The 25,000-nt window shown below is 43.8% G+C and overlaps 1 protein-coding gene across 3 annotated transcripts in view; it reads left to right on the top strand.

The window, feature by feature from the left end:
* cux2b (cut-like homeobox 2b) overlaps positions 1 to 25,000 on the top strand; it is a 506,716-nt gene that overhangs the window by 428,189 nt on the left and 53,527 nt on the right. For all 3 annotated transcript variants that reach the window (XM_061907007.1, XM_061907006.1, XM_061907004.1), the window contains exons 5-6: positions 18,191 to 18,331; positions 24,215 to 24,368. In XM_061907007.1, the coding sequence (XP_061762991.1) occupies positions 18,191 to 18,331; positions 24,215 to 24,368 (295 nt within the window). The remainder of the gene's footprint in view (positions 1 to 18,190; positions 18,332 to 24,214; positions 24,369 to 25,000) is intronic.

Raw genomic sequence — 25,000 nt, 5'->3', positions numbered from 1 at the left:
ATATATTTACCTTCACATTACCTACCTTCCCTGCATCCTGGGGTCGCACTGGTGCTTCTTTCTTTCACCCATACAGGCTGGTGCTTCCTGCCATCACCCAGACAAAGTATCTTTACCTGCACATTACCTACCTTCTCTGTATCCTGGAGTCAAACTGGTGCCTCCTTCTTTCACCCAGTCAACATATCTTTACCTGTACACTACCTACCTTCTCTGCATCCCGGGGTCACACTGGTGCTTCTTTCTTTCACCCATACAGGCTGGTGCTTCCTGTCATCACCCAGGCAACATATCTTTACCTGCACATTACCTACCTTCTCTGTATCCTGGAGTCAAACTGGTGCCTCCTTCTTTCACCCAGTCAACATATCTTTACCTGTACACTGCCTACCTTCTCTGCATCCCGGGGTCACACTGGTGCTTCTTTCTTTCACCCATACAGGCTGGTGCTTCCTGTCATCACCCAGGCAACATATCTTTACCTGCACATTACCTACCTTCTCTGTATCCTGGAGTCAAACTGGTGCCTCCTTCTTTCACCCAGTCAACATATCTTTACCTGTACACTGCCTACCTTCCCTGCATCCTGGGGTCACACTGGTGCTTCTTTCTTTCACCCATACACGCTGGTGCTTCCTGCCATCACCCAGGCAACATATCTTTACCTGAACATTACCTACCTTCTCTGTATCCTGGAGTCAAACTGGTGCCTCCTTCTTTCACCCAGTCAACATATCTTCACCCGGACAGTACCTACCTTCTCTGTATCCTGGAGTCAAACTGGTGCCTCCTTCTTTCACCCAGTCAACATATCTTTACCTTCACACTACCTACCTTCTCTGCATCCCGGGGTCACACTGGTGCTTCTTTCTTTCACCCATACACGCTGGTGCTTCCTGTCATCACCCAGGCAACATATCTTTACCTGCACATTACCTACCTTCTCTGTATCCTGGAGTCAAACTGGTGCCTCCTTCTTTCACCCAGTCAACATATATTTACCTTTACATTACCTACCTTCCCTGCATCCTGGGGTCGCACTGGTGCTTCTTTCTTTCACCCATACACGCTGGTGCTTCCTGCCATCACCCAGGCAACATATCTTTACCTGCATATTACCTACCTTCTCTGTATCCTGGAGTCAAACTGGTGCCTCCTTCTTTCACCCAGTCAACATATCTTTACCCGCACACTACCTACCTTCTCTGCATGGTGTGGTCACGCTGGTGCTTCCTGCTTTCAAGCAGCCATCTTGAGACGGCAGCAGCGCAGCGGTTCTTTGAAGGCTCGTAAAATCAAAACCGTAGCAGTTATTAAAACTCTTTTCTCAACTTTTAATCAGACGGGTTCAATCCCTCTCCTGTGCGAGTTTGAAGCCGACACAACAAACGCGCTCAAAGGAGATAATGTTTGAAAAAAGGTGACAGGTTTTTACAAAACGTTTGTTTTGAAGGGGTAGTTGCCAACTTCCTGTTGATTTTTGCTGAAGGATGTCAATTAGCCCACGTAGTACCAACCTCGTCACGTTCGTTGTGTCCTGAGCAAGACACTTCACCCTTGCTCCTGATGGGTGCTGGTTAGCGCCTTGCATGGCAGCTCCCTCCATCAGTGTGTGAATGTGTGTGTGAATGGGTAAATGTGGAAGTAGTGTCAAAGCGCTTTGAGTACCTTGAAGGTAGAAAAGCGCTATACAAGTACAATCCATTTATCATTTATTTAAAATGTAGGTCTAAGTGAGACCTACATAGAGGTTTTTGTTTCATGTCTCTCCAACATTCCTACTGGAAGTTACAAGCAGTTTTATCTGTGTTTTCTTCCTTGGAGCAGTTTTGTCTGTCTTTTATTCCTAAGGGGCGCTAGAGCGCAATTTTGAGTTTTGGGGTTTGGTTTTTTAATTAGATTGCAATTTCGCCAGTCCTGATGTGTGTGTCCAGTTTAGCGACTTTTTAAGCATTTTAAAGGGGTCAAAATGCAGTTCAAAGAGGCATGTTTTGAAGGGGTTTTTGCCAACTTGTAGACTTTCCCAAACAAGTAAAATTAGCTAACCTCAATGAACCCTAAAATACCTTCAAATAAGTATATTCTCACTAATAAGAAGTGCACTTTTCTTGGTAGAAAAAACAAATGAGACCTTTTTGCTCGATATTTTGAAAAATATTCTTAAATGAAGTAAATGCCAGTGCCATTATCTTGACATAATGATATGCGCTCGGCATCTTGATTTTTTTTTTCATGCTTGAAGTAAGAAATTATTACTTTAAAAAAGTAGTTTTATACTTGTGAGTGTTGATGACACAGCTTTGCAACAGTTGATATTCTAGTTTTAAGCATGTTTTACTCAATTTAGGTCATCAAATCCCAGCAACAAGCTGTAATATCTTACTCAGATCATTTAGGACCGAAACCCTTAAAACAAGTTAAAGAATAACATACAATCTGCTTAGTGAGAATAACTATCTTATCAGACAGAAAATAGCAAATATCAGCCTTATTTGAGATATTTTATCTTACTTAGATTTCAGTTTTTGCAGTCCACCTTCGACTGTAAGGCTGCAATCGCTCCGGGACAACACGGGGGATGCAACTATGACGCTGCAGCCTCATTATTGCTCCACCAAAGTGATGAAACAACTTGAGTTGTGGAAAAACAACCCTAAATGGGAGTAGCGTTTTTGTTTTCCTAGACAGACTTTGTACATATTTTACAATAATTACAGAGAAAATGAGCACCGATCTTAGATACTGTGTAAGTGTATCACTATATACAAACCCCGTTTCCATATGAGTTGGGAAATTGTGTTAGATGTAAATATAAACAGAATACAGTGATTTGCAAATCATTTTCAACCCATATACAGTTAAATATGCAACAAAGACAACATATTTGATCCAAAGGATATCACCACATGGGCTCAGGAACACTTCAGAAAACCACTGTCACTAAATACAGTTTGTCGCTACATCTGTAAGTGCAAGTTAAAGCTCTACTATGCAAAGCGAAAGCCATTTATCAACAACATCCAGAACTGCCGCCGGCTTCTCTGGGCCCGAGATCATCCGAGATGGACCGATGCAAAGTTGAAAAGTGTTCTGTGGTCTGATTGTTTTTGTAAATATTCAACATTGTGTCATCCGGACCAAAGGGGTAGCGAACCATCCAGATTGTTCTCAACGCAAAGTTCAGAAGCCATAATCTGTGATGGTATGGGGGTGCATTAGTGCTCAAGGCATGGGTAACTTACACATCTGTGAAGGCACCATTAATGTTGAAAGGTACATACAGGTTTTGGAACAATATATGCTGCCATCTAAGCGCTGTCTTTTTAATGGACGCCCCTGCTTATTTCACCAAGACAATGCCTAGCCACATTCAGTTACAACAGCGTGGCTTCGTAAAAAATGAGTGCGCGTACTTTCCTGGCCCGCCTGCAGTCCAGACATGTCTCCCATCGAAAATGTGTGGCGCATTATGAAGCTTAAAATACAACAGCGGAGACCCCGGACTGTTGAACGACTGAAGCTCTACATAAAACAAGAATGGGAAAGAATTCCACTTTCAAAGCTTCAACAATTAGTTTCCTCAGTTCCCAAACGTTTATTGAGTGTTGTTAAAAGAAAAGGTGATGTAACACAGTGGTGAACATGCCCTTTCCCAACTACTTTGGCACATGTTGCAGCCATGAAATTTAAAGGTAATTATTATTTGCACAAAAAAAAATGCATTCAACTGAATATGGGTTAAAAATTATTTGCAAATCATTGAATTCTGTTTATATTTACATCTAACACAATTTCCCAACTCATATGGAAACAGGGTTTGTATACACGGGTTTTTTTCCCTGGCACTAATTGAGGCAGTGGTACACTCCTGACCTTTTAACACAAAAAAATGTATTGTAGTTTTAGTGTATTGGAGTGATGTGTTGTGACATTGCTGATTTTACGAACATAGGAGCATGTTCGGCAGCACACACACACAGAGTACTTACAAGCAGACACAGTATGTGGACAGAAAAGGGAGAATGGACGCATTTTGGTCTAAAAACTAAAGATAAAGTTGAAGTTATAACACTGAAACACACCTTCAGGAAGAGGTGCTTTAAGACATGGCTAGCTAGCTAGTCTGCAGTGCTTTAGCTACTTCTAAATCACTAATTCTTGTCTCCATGGCGACAAATAAAGTCAGTTTCTTACACGTTATATTATCACTGGAGGACGAGGAATAGCTAAACATGCTTCACTACACACCGTAGCTCACCGGCGTCACAATGTAAACAAATGCCATTTGTGGATCTACACCTGACATCCACTTTAATGATATCAAATACAAGCACGTATCAAGTCGATACTACTATGATTATGTCGACATTTTTTGGAATCACAACATATTATGTTTATAAACTCATGAAATACTTCCGTGGACACTACACTTGCCTCTGATTAGTGAAGTGAATTATATTTATATAGCGCTTTTTCTCTAGTGACCCAAAGCGCTTTACATAGTGAAACCCAATTTCAAATTATTACATTTAAACCAGTGTGGGTGGCACTGGGAGCAGGTGGGTAAAGTGTCTTGCCCAAGGACACAACGGCGGTGACTAGGATGGCGGAAGCGGGGATCGAACCTGGAACCCTCAAGTTGCTGGCACAGCCGCTCTACCAACCGAGTTATACCGCCCAAATTAGTGGTCAGGAGGCTCACCTGCTCCTGTTTACTAATCAGAGAGCTGTTTATACCTGATTCGCTGGCTTTCTTGCTCACTAAACAGTCGACATTTGGTCTCACGCTGTTTAGTTCTGGTTTTTACGATGTCAGCGTCTTGCACGCTGGTTTCGTATTTTGAGTTATGCAAGCGGAGAGTAAATCCTCATGTTATCGTTAAACACTTCCTGACGTTCCTTCTGCACCTGGGAAGAGACGACCTTGGCAAAGGTGCGACCCGCAGAGCAGGCGGGATGACACGAGAGAGGGGACGACACGGGAGTTTGAAGCAGAGACAATGTGCACGGCTGACAGCACGTTCTGAAATGCCGACGTCAGCGTGACTGTCAAGTCCGTGACCACGCTGTTACGAAAAAGACTGCAAAACACAGCGTTCAGAGGCAGGCATGAGTTTTATGATTTGATGCTTTGGCATTTTTCAATACGAGTATTCAATATTGTAACAACATTTATACATGAGAAGGGAGGAAAATCATCATTGGTCCCCTTTAATGGGAGAAGATTGCAGTCTAAAACACCTTTGGCAATATAGTGGTTAGAGTGTTCGCCCTGAGATCGGTAGGTTGTGAGTCATACCATCCATCCATTTTCTTCCGCTTATCCGAGGTCGGGTCGCGGGGGATGCAGCCCAGGCAGAGAAGCCCAGACTTCCCTCTCCCCGGCCACTTCGTCTAGCGCCACCCAGGTTTTCCCGAGGTGTTCCCGGGCTAGCCGGTAGACATAGTCTTCTCAATGTGTCCTGGGTCTTCCCCGTGGCCTCCTGCCGGTCGGACTAGGGAGGCGTTCGGGTGACATCCTGACCAGATGCCCGAACCAACTCATCTGGCTCCTCTCGATGTGGAAGAGCAGCGGCTTTACTTTGAGTTCCTCCCGGATGGCAGAGCTTCTCACCCTATCTCTAAGGGAGAGCCCCGCCATCCGGCGGAGGAAACTCATTTCGGCCGCTTGTACCCGTCATCTTGTCCTTTCGGTCATAACCCAAAGCTCATGACCATAGGTGAGGATGGGAACGTAGATGGACCAGTAAATTGAGAGCTTTTCCTTCCGGCTCAGCTCCTTCTTCACCACAACGGATCAATACAGCGCCCGCATTACTGAAGATGCCGCACCGATCTGCCTGTCGATCTCACGATCCACTCTTCCCCCACTCGTGAACAAGACTCCGAGGTACTTGAACTCCTCCACTTGGGGTGAGATCTCCTCCCCAACCCGGAGATGGCACCCCACCCTTTGCCGGGCGAAAATTAAGGACTCGGACTTGGAGGTGCTGATTCTCATCCCAGTCGCTTCACACTCGGCTGCGAACCGATCAAATGAGAAGATCCTGGCCAGATGAAGCCATCAGGACCACAAAAAAGCAGAGACCTAATCCTGCAGCCACCAAACCAGATACCCTCAACGCCCTGACTGCGCCTAGAAATTCTGTCCATAAAAGTTATGAACAGAATCGGTGACAAAGGGCAGCCTTGGCGGAGTCCAACCCTCACTGGAAATGGGTCCGTACCAAAGACTATAAAACTGGGACCCATTACCTCCCTGCTTGGCACTCAGCATCAAGGGTTGGAATTGGGGAGTTAAATCACCAAAAATGATACCTGGGCGTGGCCACGGCTGCTGCTCACTGCTCCCCTCACCTTCCAGGGGGGTTGAACAAGGAGATGGGTCAAATGCAGAGGACAAATGTCACCACACTTGGTGTGTGTGTGACAATCATTGGTACTTTAACTTAACAACTGTCAGGACTCGGTCAAAAATAGGACTCAGATGCAGAGATGGGGAATAATCCGGCAGGCTTTTGTTTTGAAAAGTTGGGCCCTGGAGGCAGGCCTGCTGCTATAAAGCGCTACTCAGCCGCCCATCATTCCGAAGGGGAATCAAGCGGTGGTGAAGGTGTGGGGTATGGGTGGGGAGTCTGTTTGTGTATATGCCCATTGTCTTTGGGTATAGTGGTGTAGTGTCCATAGGCCCGGGGCCGTTCTGCATGCAATGCCAGTAAAGTTTGACTTCTAGGTGTCGTTGAGGAGGGAGTGAGGTCAAAAGCGTCCATCTTTGAGAGTCTTTGGGGGATGTTTACGGAACAGCCTGTTCCTGTTGTTGCAGCGTCAAGGCCATTTGAGGGAGTCAAATCATAGATTACGGTTTTTGTTTTTCCGCGAGCAGACGTTACAATGGCTTACCTGTTCCATTCGTCCATGCTGGCCCTCATATCCAATTTTTCCCTTTCAACCAGCTTTTCCATGATGTGATCCATATAGCGATTCAGTTCAGTTATCACCTAAGTCTGTGATCTCACAGCCCGGCTCAAACCTTCCATTGCTGAGAGCGTAAGGCGAGACTGTGACTAAGTGTGCAGCTCCATGCGTTCTCCTCATGAGCTAAATTGAAGTCTGTCTCTGTATGGTTCCTTGCTTCTTGTCTGATTAATAGATGTCGTCGGTGTTTGAACCTGACACTTTAACGGGGGTTAATTTTGTTTACATACTTAAGTTTATATCCCTTAGCTTTAAAATTGGACGAAAATAAGACGACAGCACGCAGACGAAGCAGAGACAAGGTGAAATCACAAGGCCCCCAGCACATTCCGTCACGTATTGTGCGTACTGGACCTGCTTTGCATAATAAATGTGACCACTCCTTTTAGAGGCAGCCTCAGTGATGTTAACTATGGAACTCCTAAATAAATAGAGGGATGCGGGAGCAAAACCTTAGAGCGTAGGGCAAGACTGTGACTTAGTGTGCAGCTCCGTGCGATCTCCTCATGAGCTAAATTGAACTCTGTCTCTGCATGGTTCCTTGCTTCTTGTCTGTTTAATAGATGTCATCAGTTAGAACCTGACACTTTGACGGAGGTTAATTTTGTTCACGGACTTAAGTTTATATACCTTAGCTTTAAAATTGGACGAAGATAAGACGACAGCACGCAGATGAAGCAGAGACGAGGCAAAATCACAAGGCCGCTAACAGCCGAGGACTTCAAGGACCTCAACAAAGATAAGACGACAGCACGCAGACGGAGCACAGACAAGGCGAACTCACAAGGCCCCCAGCACAGTCCGTCACATATTGTGGGTACTGGACTTGCTTTGCATAATATATATGACCACTCCTTTTAGAGGCGGCCTCAGTGATGTTGACTATGGAACTCCTGAATAAATAGAGGGACGCGGGAACTGAACCTTAGAGCGTAGGGCGAGACTGTGACTAAGTGTGCAGCTCCATGCGTTCTCCCCATGAGCTAAATTGAACTATGTCTCTGCATGGTTCCTTGCTTCTTAGTCTGATTAATAGATGTCGTCAGTGTTTGAATCTGACACTGACGGGGGTTAATTTTGTTTACGGACTTAAGTTTATATCCCTTAGCTTTAAAATTGGACGAAGATAAGACGACAGCACGCAGAAGAAGCAGAGACAAGGCAAAATCACAAGGCCGCTAACAGCCGAGGACTTCAAGGACCACTCCTTTCAGAGGCGGCCTCAGTGATGTTAACTATGGAACTCCTGAATAAATAGAGGGACGCGGGAGCTGAACCTTAGAGTGTAGGGCGAGACTGTGACTAAGTGTGCAGCTCCATGCGTTCTCCTCATGAGCTAAATTGAACTATGTCTCTGCATGGTTCCTTGCTTCTTGTCTGATTAATAGATGTCGTCAGTGTTTGAACCTGACACTTTGACGGTGGTTAATTTTGTTTACGGACTTAAGTTTAAGGGGCGGCATGGCTTAGTGGGTAGAGCAGCCGTGCCAGAAACCTGAAGGTTGCAGGTTCGCTCCCCACCTATTGACATCCAAAAAAGCGCTGCCGTTGTGTCCTTGGGCAGGACACTTCACCCTTTGCCCCCGGTGCCGCTCACACTGGTGAATGAATGATGAATGAATGTTTGGTGGTGGTCGGAGGGGCCGTAGGCGCAAACTGGCAGCCACGCTTCCGTCAGTCCACCCCAGGGCAGCTGTGGCTACTGATGTAGCTTACCACCATATGTGAATGAATGATGGGTTCCCACTTCAATGTGAGCGCTTTGAGTATCTAACAATAGAAAAGCATGATGTAAATCTAATCCATTAATTAATTAATTAATATACTCCTTAGCTTTAAAATTGGACAAAGATAAGACAACAGCACGCAGACGAAGCAGAGACAAGGCGAAATCACAAGGCCGCTAACAGCCGAGGACTTCAAGGACCAATCCTTTCAGAGGCGGCCTCAGTGATGTTAACTATGGAACTCGTGAATAAATAGAGGGACGCGGGAGCTGAACCTTAGAGCGTAGTGCGAGACTGTGATTAAGTGTGCAGCTCCATGCGTTCTCCTCATGAGCTAAATTGAACTTTGTCTCTGCATGGTTCCTTGCTTCTGGTCTGATTAATAGATGTCGTCAGTGTTTGAATCTGACACTTACGGGGGTTATTTTGTTTACGGACTTAAGTTTATATCCCTTAGCTTTAAAATTGGACGAAGATAAGACGACAGCACGCAGAAGAAGCAGAGACAAGGCGAAATCACAAGGTCGCTAACAGCCGAGGACTTCAAGGACCACTCCTTTTAGATGCGGCCTCAGTAATGTTAACTATGGAACTCGTGAATAAATAGAGGGATGCGGGAACTGAACCTTAGAGTATAGTGCGAGACTGATTAAGTGTGCAGCTCCATGCGTTCTCCTCATGAGCTAAATTGAACTATGTCGGCATGGTTCCTTGCTTCTGGTCTGATTAATAGATGTCGTCAGTGTTTGAATCTGACACTGACGGGGGTTATTTTGTTTACGGACTTAAGTTTATATCCCTTAGCTTTAAAATTGGACGAAGATAAGACGACAGCATGCAGAAGAAGCAGAGACAAGGCGAAATCACAAGGCCGCTAACAGCTGAGGACTTCAAGGACAACTCCTTTTAGAGGCGGCCTCAGTGATGTTAACTATGGAACTCCTGAATAAATCGAGGGACGCGGGAGCTGAACCTTGGAACCTAGGGCGAGACTGTGACTAAGTGTGCAGCTCCATGCGTTCTCCTCATGAGCTAAATTGAACTCTGTCTCTGCATGGTTCCTTGCTTCTTGTCTGATTAATAGATGTCGTCAGTGTTTGAACCTGACACTTTGACGGGGGTTAATTTGGTTTACGGACTTAAGTTTATATCCCTTAGCTTTAAAATTGGACGAAGATAAGACGACAGCACGCAGAAGAAGCAGAGACAAGGCGAAATCACAAGGCCGCTAACAGCCGAGGACTTCAAGCACCACTCCTTTTAGAAGCGGCCTTAGTGATGTTAACTATGGAACTCCTGAATAAATGGAGGGACGCGGGAGCTGAACCTTAGAGCGTAGTGCGAGACTGATTAAGTGTGCAGCTCCATGTGTTCTCCTCATGAGCTAAATTGAACTTTGTCTCTGCATGGTTCCTTGCTTCTTAGTCTGATTAATAGATGTCGTCAGTGTTTGAACCTGACACTTTGACGGGGGTTAATTTTGTTTACGGACTTAAGTTTATATCCCTTAGCTTTAAAATTGGACGAAGATAAGACGACAGCACGCAGAAGAAGCAGAGACAAGGCGAAATCACAAGGTCGCTAACAGCCGAGGACTTCAAGGACCACTCCTTTTAGATGCGGCCTCAGTGATGTTAACTATGGAACTCGTGAATAAATAGAGGGACGCGGGAGCTGAACCTTAGAGCGTAGTGCGAGACTGTGACTAAGTGTGCAGCTCCATGCGTTCTCCTCATGAGCTAAATTGAACTCTGTCTCTGCATGGTTCTTTGCTTCTTGTCTGATTAATAGATGTCGTCAGTGTTTGAACCTGACAATTTGACGGGGGTTAATTTTGTTTACGGACTTAAGTTTATATCCCTTAGCTTTAAAATTGGACGAAGATAAGACGACAGCACGCAGAAAAAGCAGAGACAAGGCAAAATCACAAGGCCGCTAACAGCCGAGGACTTCAAGGACCACTCCTTTTAGAGGCGGCCTCAGTGATGTTAACTTTGGAACTCCTGAATAAATAGAGGGAGGCGGGAGCTGAACCTTAGAGCGTAGTGCGAGACTGTGACTAAGTGTGCAGTTCCATGCGTTATCCTCATGAGCTAAATTGAACTTTGTCTCTGCATGGTTCCTTGCTTCTTAGTCTGATTAATAGATGTCGTCAGTGTTTGAACCTGACACTTTGACGGGGGTTAATTTTGTTTACGGACTTAAGTTTAAGGGGCGGCATGGTGTAGTGGGTAGAGCAGCTGTGCCAGAAACCTGAAGGTTGCAGGTTCGCTTCCCACCTATTGACATCCAAAAAAGCGCTGCCGTTGTGTCCTTGGGCAGGACACTTCACCCTTTGCCCCCGGTGCCGCTCACACTGGTGAATGAATGATGAATGAATGATTGGTGGTGGTCGGAGGGGCCGTAGGCGCAAACTGGCAGCCACGCTTCCGTCAGTCTACCCCAGGGCAGCTGTGGCTACTGATGTAGCTTACCACCATGTGTGAATGAATGATGGGTTCCCACTTCAATGTGAGCGCTTTGAGTATCTAACAATAGAAAAGCGCGATGTAAATCTAATCGATTAATTAATATATTCCTTAGCTTTAAAATTGGACAAAGATAAGACGACAGCACGCGGAAGAAGCAGAGACAAGGCAAAAATCACAAGGCCGCTAACAGCCGAGGACTTCAAGGACCACTCCTTTTAGATGCGGCCTTAGTGATGTTAACCATGGAACTCCTGAATAAATAGAGGGACGCGGGAGCTGAACCTTAGAGCGTAGTGCGAGACTGTGACTAAGTGTGCAGCTCCATGCGTTCTCCTCATGAGCTAAATTGAACTATGTCGGCATGGTTCCTTGCTTCTTGTCTGATTAATAGATGTCGTCAGTGTTTGACGGGGGTTAATTTTGTTTACGGACTTAAGTTTATATCCCTTAGCTTTAAAATTGGACTCGACTTTACTCCCCTGCCACTGATTGATGAATCCGCTCGGCGAGATAGATCCCGTTCTATAATCGTGGTGCTTTGATGAGTGAAAGTTGAAAGGATATATGGAAGGAGGCTGATAAAGTGCTGGATTTCTGTGACAGTGGGTCGATGCTTCAAGTCCTCCTGTTTGTCTTGGAAGAGGTTTTCCCCCCTAATAGCGATGTCCTTTGTGACTGATGCAATATCTTCACACTCGGCGCAACAATGAAAGCAGACAATGTTTGACTGTAAACGGTCCTGGGAAGAAAAAAATACTTTGATGAATTAAATGGTGCAAAAAATGTTTTTTTTTGTCTGATGAAAAAGCGGAAAGGCTCCGCACTTCATTGCCACCATTTCAACAAATTGCAGAGGTTTGCCGTTTATTTGCCATGCGGGTGACATGTCAGTGCAGTCCGTGCCCACACGAGAGAAGGTTTCGGATAAGGATCTTAAGACGCGCGAGATAAAAAAGGTGCTGGAGAAAAGTTTGTGCAGCAAAGCAGCGATTTTCCTCGTCTTTTAGAGTTTTTAAGGGCGTGCGAGCGCGGCGCCTCGCCTTGACAAGGAGCTCCCCTGAGCTCCCTTCTCTGTGCTTTGCCACTAGAAGTCACCTCCTTTGGTGTTCGGCAGGCAGGTACACAACTCTCTCTCTGAGCTGTTGAACTTTTGGGGAGGGGAAGAAAGGGAAGGCAAAGATTAAAAACAGCCGTGTGATGTGGAGTGCTGAGCTGCCTCCTGAGAATTCCTGGCATAATAATTTAAATGATCAAATGATACAGAGGAGACTTGTTAGCTGAGAAGCAGCCTCCTTAGTTGGCCCCATGGGCCCCGTGCTGCCACGCATGCATTGCAAAATAGCTTCTCTGTTGTGCTAAAGAATCTTGTTTTTTTTTTTTTTTCCCCCCCTTTTCTCTTTTTACAACCTTTTCAGGAGCAGACTTTTTCTACACTTTGTTTAGGTGTATATTTGGCTCTTAAGACTGTCACTTTCTATCTCTGCCTTCTTTAGGCAGAGATACAACCGGCATAGCTCGGTTGGTAGAGTGGCCGTGCTAGCAACTTGAGGGTTGCAGGTTCGATTCCCACTTTACTCACCTGCTCCCAGTGCCACCCAAATGTAACTTAGATATTGGGTTTCACTATGTAAAGCGCTTTGAGTCACTTGAGAAAAGCGCTATATAAATATAATTCATCCATCCATCCATCCATCCATCATCTTCCGCTTATCCGAGGTCGGGTCGCGGGGGCAGCAGCCTAAGCAGGGAAGCCCAGACTTCCCTATCTCCAGCCACTTCGTCTAGCTCTTCCCGGGGGATCCCGAGGCGTTCCCAGGCCAGCCGGGAGACATAGTCTTCCCAACGTGTCCTGGGTCTTCCCCGTGGCCTCCTACCAGCTGGACGTGCCCTAAACGCATCCCTAGGGAGGCGTTCGGGTGGCATCCTGACCAGATGCCCGAACCACCTCATCTGGCTCCTGGTTCCTCTCTCTAATTCACTTCACACTTCACTTTATCACGTAGGACAGGGGTAGGGAACCAATGGCTCTAGAGCCAGATGTGGCTCTTTTGATGACTTCATCTGGCTCTCAGATAAATCTTAGCTGACATTGCTTAACGCAGGGGTGTCCAAAGTGCGGCCCGCGGGTCATTTTTTCAACGGCCCCACGGCACATTTTAAGAATACAATTAAAAAAAAATTAAAAACATCAAAAGTGGTATAAAAGAGCAAACAGGTGAAATGTAACAAGAAATCGTTGCAATGCTTACTCTTATAACACAAAGCTGCCATGCAGGCTGTTTCTTTCTTTAAAAAAATAATAATGGATCAAAATCAATGTCATTTTGAATTATTGACCTATTCAAGGCTCCGATGCGTTTGGGCCTGCCAGGTCTGTCCGGCATCCTCCCCCACCATCGCAGCCAACTCACCACCAGGTGGTGATCGGTAGAAAGCTCCGCCCCTCTCTTCACCCGAGTGTCCATAACATGAGGCCGCAAATCCGATGACACAACTACAAAGTCGATCATGGAACTGCGGCCTAGGGTGTCCTGGTGCCAAGTGCACATATGGACACCCTTATGTTTGAACATGGGGTTTGTTATGGACAATCCGTGACGAGCACAGAAGTCCAATAACAAAACACCACTCGGGTTCAGATCCGGGCGGCCATTCTTCCCAATCACGCCTCTCCAGGTTTCACTGTCGTTACCAACGTGAGCGTTGAAGTCCCCCAGCAGAACAAGGGAATCACCCGGGGGAGCACTCTCCAGTACTCCCTCGAGTGTTCCCAAAAAGGGTGGGTACTCTGAACTGTTGTTTGGTGCGTAAGCGCAAACAACAGTCAGGACCCGTCCCCCCACCCGAAGGCGGAGGGAGGCTACCCTTTCGTCCACTGGGTTGAACTCCAACGTGCAGGCTTTAAGCCGGGGGGCAACCAGAATTGCCACTCCAGCCCGTCGCCTCTCACTGCCGGCCACGCCAGAGTGAAAGAGAGTCCAGCCCCTTTCAAGAGAAGTGGTTCCAGAGCCCTTGCTGTGCGTCGAAGTGAGTCCGACTACATCCAGCCGGAATTTCTCTACTTCGCGCACTAGCTCAGGCTCCTTTCTCCCCAGTGAGGTGACGTTCCCAAGGGCGAGCTTATGTAGCCGAGGATCGGACCGCCAAGTGCCCGTCCAACCGGTAGGAGGCCACGGGGAAGACCCAGGACACGTTGGGAAGACTATGTCTCCCGGCTGGCCTGGGAACGCCTCGGGATCCCCCGGGAAGAGCTAGACGAAGTGGCTGGGGAGAGGGAAGTCTGGGCTTCCGTGCTTAGGCTGCTGCCCCCGCGACCCGACCTCGGATTAGCGGAAGAAGATGGATGGATGGATGGATCAAGGCTCCGATTACGTCACATTAAATATTCCACTTTGAGATATTTTGGGGGGAAAATGTTGCATATTTTGTGTTTTACCATATAAAAAACTGAGCTGTTTTTTTTTTCTTAAAAGAAGAGCCTGAAACAAACAAACAAACCATAAACAACAATAAAACTTGAAATTGACGGATATATCTGAAGTTGATCGAGATTACTGTGCTAAAAGTAAACGGTAAATAAAATGTACAATTTATTTTTTAACACTTTAATAAGTAGGACACTTTTGGATCCCCAAATATTTTAGTGTGATTTGTTTTTAAAGTGTCATTGCTCAAAAAAATAATGAATCAAAATCCAAAAGTAAGGCTCCAATTATTATATGTTCTCAAATATTCCACCTAAAAAAGTTATCGGATGAAAATATTGCATATTCCATCCATCCATCCATTTTCTACCGCTTATTCCAATCGGGGTCGCGGGGGGCGTTGGCGCCTATCTCAGCTACAATCGGGCGGAAGGCGGGGTACACCCTGGACAAGTCGCCACCTCATCGCAGGGCCAACACAGATAGACAGACAACATTCACACTCACACACTAGGGCCAATGACCTATATTGAGTAAAACACGCTTGAAACTAGAATAGTGAAGTGAAGTGAATTATATTTATATAGCGCTTTTCTCTAGTGACTCAAAGCGTTTTTACATAGTGAAAACCAATATCTAAGTTCCATTTAAACCAGTGTGGGTTACATATTTTGTGTTTTTTCTTTTTTTTTTTTCTAATGTTGATCTAGAGATTTAAAACTTGCATAATAATACAGATTATAATACTGAATAATGACACATTTTTAATATCTTTTTTTGACCAAAACCCTTTGGGGTCCCCGGGATCATAACTGAGTGGAGGCCTAAATGTATATTTTTTTATACATATATTGTATTGGTTTTTAAAATAAAAATTATGAAAATGGCCCCCGCTTGCTCTGATTTTTCAGTGTGCGGCCCTCAGTGGAAAAAGTTTGGACACCCCTGGCTTAACGTGATAAATATGAATAATTCCGCTAGTAAGCACAGAGCTAAAAATACCGTTCAAAATATAAAACATTCTCATGCATTTTAATCCATCCATCCGTTTTCTACCAGACTTGTTCAAGAAGTCGCATGAATGGTAAGAAGTATTTGATTTATTATTGGTTAACTTCAGAATAAGAATGTTATTAAAAAGAATAGGAGATTTATTATATTCTAAACATGTTGGTCTTACTTAAAAATGCACACATTTGGTTGTATTCAGTGTTAAAAAATATTATATGGCTCTCACGGAAATACATTTTAAAATATTTGGCTTTCATGGCTCTCTCAGGCCAAAAGGTTCCAGACCCCTGACGTAGGAGATAACCAGAGGTGGGTAGAGTAGCCAGGAATTGTACTCAAGTAAAAGTACTGTTACTTTACAACAGGGGTCTCAAACTCAATTCACCTGGGGGCCACTGAATGCAGAGTCTGGGTATTGTAGCGTCCCGGAAGAGTCAGTGCTGCAAGGGGTTCTGGGTATTTGTTCTGTCGTGTTTATGTTGTGTTACGGTGAGGGATGTTCTTCCGAATTGTGTTTGTCATTGTGGGTTCACAGTGTGGCGCATATTTGTAACAGTGTTAAAGTTGTTTATACGGCCGCCCTCAGTGTGACCTGTATGGCTGTTGACCAAGTATGCCTTGCATTCACTTGTGTGTGTGAAAAGCCGTAGATATTATGTGATTGGGCCGGCACGCAAAGGCAGTGCCTTTAAGGTTTATTGGCGCTCTGTACTGCTCCCTACGTCCGTGTACCACTCCGTACAGCGGCGTTTTGAAAAGTCATAAAATTTTACTTTTTGAAGCTCATACCGATAATTTCCGATGTTACATTTTGAAGAATTTATCGACCGATAATATCGGACACCTCTACTTAAGACACAACACTGCTAGCGCTAGCTATAACAACAACAACACTTCCTCATTCTCATTATGCACCAATCAACTGAAACGCTGAGCGAGATGCATTCATGAACCCCGGAATTATGAGTGCCAACAATAGAACACAAGCAAGTTTGTTTTTTTGATGTCTGTTTTGTTGCTGTGTTTTTTTTTTTCAATAGTTATGATAATTTGTTGTGGATTATATTCCATATTTTTGAATGTTGTCATTGTATTTATAAGTACCTAAATTATCGGTCTGCTAACTTAATTGTCACAAAATTTGGTAAAGATAAAAAAAAGCACTGTTTTAGTTTACAAAAATTTATATTTTTTCCATTTTTAAGCAGTCAAGTATTCCAAAAGGGACAAGTGGTAGAAAATGGTTGAATGGATGGACCTCTGGGGGTCCCCGAACAGTTTTTTTTTTTTTTTATTAAATCAACACAAAAACACACAAAATACACTTTCCATCAGTGCATCAACCCCCCAAAGAAAACCCCTCCCTCCCCCGTTCACACCCACTCACACAAAAAAGGGTTGTTTCTTTCTGCTACCAAAATGCTAGTTCCCACAACATATATAACACAGTCTGCAAGGGACATAGTCCCTGAAACACACATGATTGTGTGTGTCGCCGGTCCACTAACACTATCATTAATTACTATTTTTTATGTAATTGTTTTATATGATTTTACTTTCTTTTTTTATCCCCAAAAAATGTCATTGTTTTCTTTTTTTTTAATCTCATTTTATTTTATAAAAAAAAAAAAATAAATAAATAACCTTATCTTCATCAGACCAGGTTGTTAATGGAATTAGACTTGTCTAAAAGGTTTTTAAAACCAGGTCCAGTCCAGACAATGTCAAAGTGGGCCTCAGCAACACACACCCTCATCCATGTACAACAACAAAAATTAGGGAAACAACAGATTGCATATAAGTTATAAACAAAATTACATTTTCATAAAAAGCATTTGTGTATAGTCCATATTATGTCCAAGTCAGATTCAACACACACCTTCATTTTGTACACTCAAAAAAAGGGAACACAACAACAGATAGCATATATGTTGCTGTTGTTGCATATCTATAAACATTATTACATTTTCATAATAAGCCTTTAAGGATTTCCCATCTTTTTTCATGTTTTTTGGCATCATTATCGTTGTCAATCATGTATCTTTCTAAAGTTAAAAAATACTGAATAAATGTTTTAAAGAAAGTGATACTAAGTGAATATCTATTTTTGGCCTTAAAAATAAACCTTTTACCAAGTACTATAATTAAATTGACTAAGTCATGCTTGTCAATAAACTCTCCTAAAATAACAGAAACTATATCAAGCTTCATAAACAAACCAATCCTTGAACACGTTTTTTCAACTTCCACCCAAAAGGAAGACACAATATGACAATACCAAAACAAATGCAGGGTGGATTCAGATTCCTGACAGCAAAAGCGGCAATCATCTGACTCAGTCATATTCCATAGTTTTAACATTTTCCCCGTTTGGTAAGAAGTTATAAATAATTTTAATTTGAAAATAACGGTTTTGCACATCGATAGTAGTTTTGTAGATTAGTTTGAATATGGCATCCCACGGCAACGGGCAGTCAAAAAAGTCCTCCCATTTTCCCCGAACAGTTTGAGAATTGCTGGTAGATGTCTCAGACCGAGTGTGAATTCCAGCTAATCTTTGTCGTTTGGTGTGGTCTCACAGATCCGGCTCCTGTACTGGAGGCCTCACACACCCTGGAGAAAAGGCTGCAGCAGCTTCAGAATTCAACCCCCGACAGTGAGAGCCTGGTCCGGGAGATCAGCGTTCACTGGAGGGAACACCTGGAGTGCCTTGAAACGACAGGTCAGGCCAAAAGCAACACTTCCATTCGTAAACGTATTTATTTATTTTTATACAATAAAATGAATAGTGATAAAAGACTTTTTGCCAACATACAAAATGTTAAAATGGTACAATGGGTATAGCGCTTTTCTACCTTCACGGTACTCAAAGCGCTTTGAGACTCATCGGCGGTCACTCGAACCAGTATGAAGATCCCCCTGGTTTATGGAGGATGTCTGTGCGTGACTTTGTTTAACGTGGGGAGACTGGTGCACAGACAGTTACCACACCATCCTTGACAGATCCGGTTCAAGGTCCGGTGGCATGGAGTCCAGGACAACTGGGGACCCTTTTCTGCTGCAGCCTTCTTCCGCCGTTGTGACGCTCCATAGGGTTAGCAGTCATCCTCCGCCGGTTCCACCGTTGAGGACTTGGGTTAATATTTCCCCATAACTGGGGCCACATGGATCAATCAATCAATCAATGTTTATTTATATAGCCCCACATCACAAATGTCTCAAAGGACTGCACAAATCATTACGACTACAACATCCTCGGAAGAACCCACAAAAAGGCAAAGAAAAAAGAAAACTCACACCCAGTGGGCAGGGAGAATTCACATCCAGTGGGACGCCAGTGACAATGCTGACTATGAGAAACCTTGGAGAGGACCTCAGATGTGGGCAACCCCCCCCCCCCCCCCCCCCTCTAGGGGACCGAAAGCAATGGATGTCGAGCGGGTCTAACATGATACTGTGAAAGTTCAATCCATAGTGGCTCCAACACAGCCGCGAGAGTTCAGTTCAAGCGGATCCAAGACAGCAGCGAGAGTCCCGTCCACAGGAAACCATCTCAAGCGGATCAGCAGCGTAGAGATGTCCCCAACCGATACAGGCGAGCGGTCCATCCTGGGTCCCGACGAGCGGTCCATCCTGGGTCTCGACTCTGGACAGCCAGTACTTCATCCATGGTCATCGGACCGGACCCCCTCCATAAGGGAGGGGGGGACATAGGAGAAAGAAAAGAAGCGGCAGATCAACTGGTCTAAAAAGGAGGTCTATTTAAAGGCTAGAGTATACAGATGAGTTTTAAGGTGAGACTTAAATGCTTCTACTGAGGTAGCATCTCGAACTGTTACCGGGAGGGCATTCCAGAGTACTGGAGCCCGAACGGAAAACGCTCTATAGCCCGCAGACTTTTTTTGGGCTCTAGGAATCACTAATAAGCCGGAGTCTTTTGAACGCAGATTTCTTGCCGGGACATATGGTACAATACAATCGGCAAGATAGGCTGGAGCTAGACCGTGTAGTATTTTATACGTAAGTAGTAAAACCTTAAAGTCACATCTTAAGTGCACAGGAAGCCAGTGCAGGTGAGCCAGTACAGGCGTAATATGATCAAACTTTCTGGATGTGGGGGTGCCTTCTTCCGCCATCGCAGCCATTGTGGTAGTTCTTACATCCACGCTAATCCGCCTGCTCTGCTGTTAATGTCTTCTCCGTATCCCTGGCTAGGAGGCAATCAGGTACTAGGCCTTTGCCAAGGGCCACCTGGGGTAACAGTAGTAAAGAGTTTAACCTCCTAATGCCCCAAGACCCCCATGGAGGAGCCTCCACTGCCAGATTCACTTTAACGTCATGCCCAGGACACTATTTATGGGGCGGCATGGCGTAGTGGGTAGAGCGGCCGTGCCAGAAACCTGAGGGTTGCAGGTTCGCTTCCCACCTATGGACATCAAAGTCGCTGCCGTTGTGTCCTTGGGCAGGACACTTCACCCTTTGCCCCCGGTGCCACTCACACTGGTGAATGAATGATGAATGAATGATTGGTGGTGGTCGGAGGGGCCGTAGGTGCAAACTGGCAGCCACGCTTCCGTCAGTCTACCCCAGGGCAGCTGTGGCTACTGATGTAGCTTACCACCACCAGGTGTGAATGAATGATGGGTTCCCACTTCTCTGTGAGCGCTTTGAGTATATAACAATAGAAAAGCGCGATATAAATCTAATCCATTATTATTAGTATTATTATTTCTTTATTCACCCATTCATACCTAACTTACCCTACTTATAAGATGGTTAAAACTTCATTGCAAACACAGCAATCTGTTGCGTCCACTGCAGTTCGCTACCTTATTTGTACTTTGTGTCAAGTGATTTTTTTTAAAGCAGGGTTGCATGAGGTACCTACACATAAGGTTACGTTCGTCAATGTATCACACACAGCAGGGGGCGGGAACCTTTTTGGCTGAGAGAGCCATGAAAGCCAAATACTTTCAAATGTATTTCCGTAAGAGCCTTATAATATTTTTTAACACTGAATACAACTAAATGTGTGCATTTTTAAGTAAGCCCCACATGTTTAGAGTATAATAAGTCTCTTATTCTTTTTAATAACATTGTTATTCTGAAGCTAACCAATATTAAATAAAATACTTCTTACCATGAACGTGACTTCTTGAACAAGTGCGGTAAAAAACGGAGGGATGGATTAAAATGCATGAGAATGTTTTATATTTTGAGAGCCAGATGTAGTCATCAAAAGAGCCACATCTGGCTCCCTACCCCTGACACACAGTATCGTAACGTTAGACGGCGGTCAGCAGCACAGCGTATTTTAGCCACCTACAAAATGACAAACATAGTCAAATAAAGGTCAGTTAAAATGTATACTATATTAAGAATATGTGTACATATTGCATAGGGCCCTGACATCTAAAAAGTACAACTCTGTTCATTGTTGTGTTCATGTAGTTGTTATCTTTTTCATGTGTACACACACATGGACCCCCCCGACTTAAACAAGTTGAAAAACTTATTCGGATGTTACCATTTAGTGGTCAATTGTACGGAATATGTACTGAACTGTGCAGTCTACTAATAAAAGTTTCAATCAATCAATCCAAAACATCAACACACATACAGTATGAGATGAGATCAAAGAGACAAGGTGAGAACAGGATAGAAACTGCTTTGGATTCAGTTCCAATGCAATATGCCATGGTCCTACAATGTTAAAACTTTTTGTGCAAATAAGTACAGTTGCACTTGTTTTTTTCAAATGTGTTTATTCTGTAAAGGATTGATTGATTGATTGATTGATTGATACTTTTATTAGTAGATTGCACAGTTCAGTACATATTCCGTACAATTGACCACTAAATGGTAACACCCGAATAAGTTTTTCAACTTGTTTAAGTCGGGGTCCACGTTAATCAATTCATGGTACAAATATATACTATCAACATAATACAGTCATCACACAAGTTAATCATCATAGTATGTACATTGAATTATTTACATTATTTACAATCCGTGGGGTGGGATGAGGAGCTTTGGTTGATATCAGTACTTCAGTCATCAACAATTGCATCAACAGAGAAATGTGGACATTGAAACAGTGTAGGTCTTATTTAGTAGGATATGTACAGCCAGCAGAGAACATAGTGAGTTCACATAGCAGAAGAACAAGTATATACATTACAAGTACATTTGAGTTGTTTATAATCCGGGGAGATGGGCTGTAAATGGAGGAGGGTATTAGTAAAGTCTTGAAGTTGCCTGGAGGTGTTGTTTTAGAGCGGTTTTGAAGGAATATAGAGATGCACTTACTTTTATACCTGTTGGGAGTGCATTCCACATTGATGTGGCATAGAAAGAGAATGAGTTAAGACCTTTGTTAGATCGAAATCTGGGTTTAACGTGGTTTGTGGAGCTCCCCCTGGTGTTGTGGTTATGGCGGGGATTTACGTTAAGGAAGTAGTTGGACATGTACTTCGATATCAAGGAGGTGTAGCGGATTTTATAGACCAGGCTCAGTGCAAGTTGTTTTACTCTGTCCTCCACCCTGAGCCAGCCCACTTTGGAGAAGTGGGTTGGATTGAGGTGTGATCTGGGGTGGAGGTCTAAAAGTAACCGGATTATCTTATTCTGGGATGTTTGGAGTCTAGATTTGAGGGTTTTGGAGGTGCTGGGGTACCAGGAGGAATGAGTTTGTTGTGATCCGATGGTCGGATTATCACCATATTGTTATTTTTGTTCCATTTTTATATCACTCTGCGGTTTGACATGCTTAGTTCCTGTTTTGTTCGTTTCCATGGTCACTCATTAGTTTCAGCTGCTACTCTCTTTTCCAGCACACCTGTCTTTACTAATCACCACCTTTTATAAGCCAGCTTTTTCTGTTCACTCCTTGTCGGATCTTAGTTTGTTCACATACGTCTGTTTATGACTCGTCTCTCACTCTCGATTTCGCTAGCTCTCACGCTAAGCTTTATTTTATTCCTAGCTTTCACGCTAGTTGTTTTGTGTTTCCTTTCGTGTGCCTTTGTGCCAAATGTTTGTGTTTCGGTTCGTTTGACCTAGCTTTCCATGCCAGCGCTTTTATTTGCCGTTTTTATTTGTACAAGTGTTTTTGTTCATAGCTATTTTTGTTTAATAAATCCCTTAGTTCTTACCTTTTTGCTGTGTTCTTGCTGATGCATCCACAGAGGACCGAATCCGGCATTCCAATGCCACACAAGCCTAACAGAGTTAGATGTTTAAAATGACTGTTTAATAGTGCTATTATGAAGAACAATATCAACTAAATTTTTTTTTTGTCCTGCAATTTCATACAAACCTTGTTTCCATATGAGTTGGGAAATTGTGTTAGATGTAAATATAAATGGAATACAATGATTTGCAGATCATTTTGTGTGTTAAAAGTGTTGTTAAAAGAAAAGGTGATGTAACACAGTGGTGAACATGCCCTTTCCCAACTACTTTGGCACGTGTTGCAGCCATGAAATTCTAAGTTAATTATTATTTGCAAAAAAAAAATAAAGTTCATGTGTTTGAACATTAAATATCTTACCTTTGTAGCGCATTCAATCAAATATGGGTTGAAAAGGATTTGCAAATCATTGTATTCTGTTTATATTTACATCTAACACAATTTCCCAACTCGTACGGAAACGGGGTTTGTAAATAAATACAGCATTTTAAAAGCATTCACAATCTGTGTAAATATATTCGTCCGTGGTTAAAAGCAGTCTGCCTCACAATACGAAGGTCCTGCAGTCCTGGGTTCAAATCCAGGCTCGGGATCTTTCTGTGTGGAGTTTGCATGTTCTCCCCGTGAATGCGTGGGTTCCCTCCGGGTACTCCGGCTTCCTCCCACTTCCAAAGACATGCACCTGGGGATAGGTTGATTAGCAACACTAAATGGGCCCTAGTGTGTGAATGTGAGTGTGAATGTTGTCTGTCTATCTGTGTTGGCCCTGCGATGAGGTGGCGACTTGTCCAGGGTGTACCCCGCCTTCCGCCCGATTGTAGCTGAGATAGGCGCCAGCGCCCCCCGCTACCCCGAAAGGGAATAAGCGGTAGAAAATGGATGGATGGATGGGTTAAAAGCAGTGGTCCCCAACCACCGGGTACCGGGTCGCGGTTCGATTGGTACCGGGCCGCAGAATACTTATTTTCTATTTTTTTTTTATCTTTTATTTTTTAAATATTTTTTTTAATATTTTTTTTTCCATTTTTTTTTTATTAAATCAACTAAAAAAACACAAGATACACTTACAATTAGTGCACCAACCCCCAAAAAACTCCCTTTTTCACGACAAAAAAAATAAATAAATAAATAAAAAAAAACCATCCCCGCCGGGCCGCGGGACAAATTATCAAGCGTTGACCGGTCCGCAGCTACAAAAAGGTTGGGGACCACTGGTTAAAAGGACATGAAAGGACTCAAAACTCAAAATGCAGGACTAGGGACTTGCCTGTCTTGACTGGGGACTTAATGGCAAAGACTTGAGACTTACTTAAGACTTGCAAAACTATGACTTGGTACCACCTCCTTAATGTCCTTCTTATTAAACAGGTTGGAGTTATTTCTTCTTTTCTTCACATTTCTTCACCCCTACAGGACCAACTAACAACGGTCCTGCGCGCCCAACAGAGACAGGGGACCCCTCAAGGTCCAGATCTCCAGCTTCCCACATGACCCCCAACAGCATGCCAGCTGCAGGAGCCCCAGGCTCTCCACAGGAGATCTACCAGGACCAAACCGAGGGACAAGGGTGAGAGCAGAATATGTCTCTTGCTGATTCACGCAAAATGTGTCATCCACAAAAATATCGGTGAGTTCCAAAAGCAGGGGTGTCCAAACTTTTTACATAAACTAATAAAAAGGCTGTGGTACCACTTTGATACATTTTGTACATACTGTGGCTAAAACCAATCCGATGTTTTTAAGTTATCTTACAAACCCTGTTTCCATATGAGTTGGGAAATTGTGTTAGATGTAAATATAAACAAAATATAATGATTTGCAACTCATTTTCAACCCATATTCAGTTGAATATGCTACAAAAACAACATATTTGATGTTCAAACTGATAAACATTTTGTTTTTTTTGTAAATCCTTAACTTTAGAATCTGATGCCAGCAACACGTGACAAAGAAGTTGGGAAAGGTGGCAATAAATACTGATAAAGTTGAGGGATGCTCATCAAACGCTTATTTGGAACATCCCACAGGTGTGCAAGCTAATTGGGAACAGGTGGGTGCCAGGATTGGGTATAAAAACAGCTTCCCAAAAAATGCTCAGTCTTTCACAAGAAAGGATGGGGCGAGGTACACCCCTTTGTCCACAACTGCGTGAGCAAATAGTCAAACAGTTTAAGAACAACGTTTCTCAAAGTGCAATTG

Source organism: Nerophis ophidion, linkage group LG07 (genome assembly GCF_033978795.1).
Source record: "Nerophis ophidion isolate RoL-2023_Sa linkage group LG07, RoL_Noph_v1.0, whole genome shotgun sequence".
Classification (NCBI taxonomy): domain Eukaryota; kingdom Metazoa; phylum Chordata; class Actinopteri; order Syngnathiformes; family Syngnathidae; genus Nerophis; species Nerophis ophidion.
This window is presented reverse-complemented; position numbering and strand designations above follow the sequence as displayed.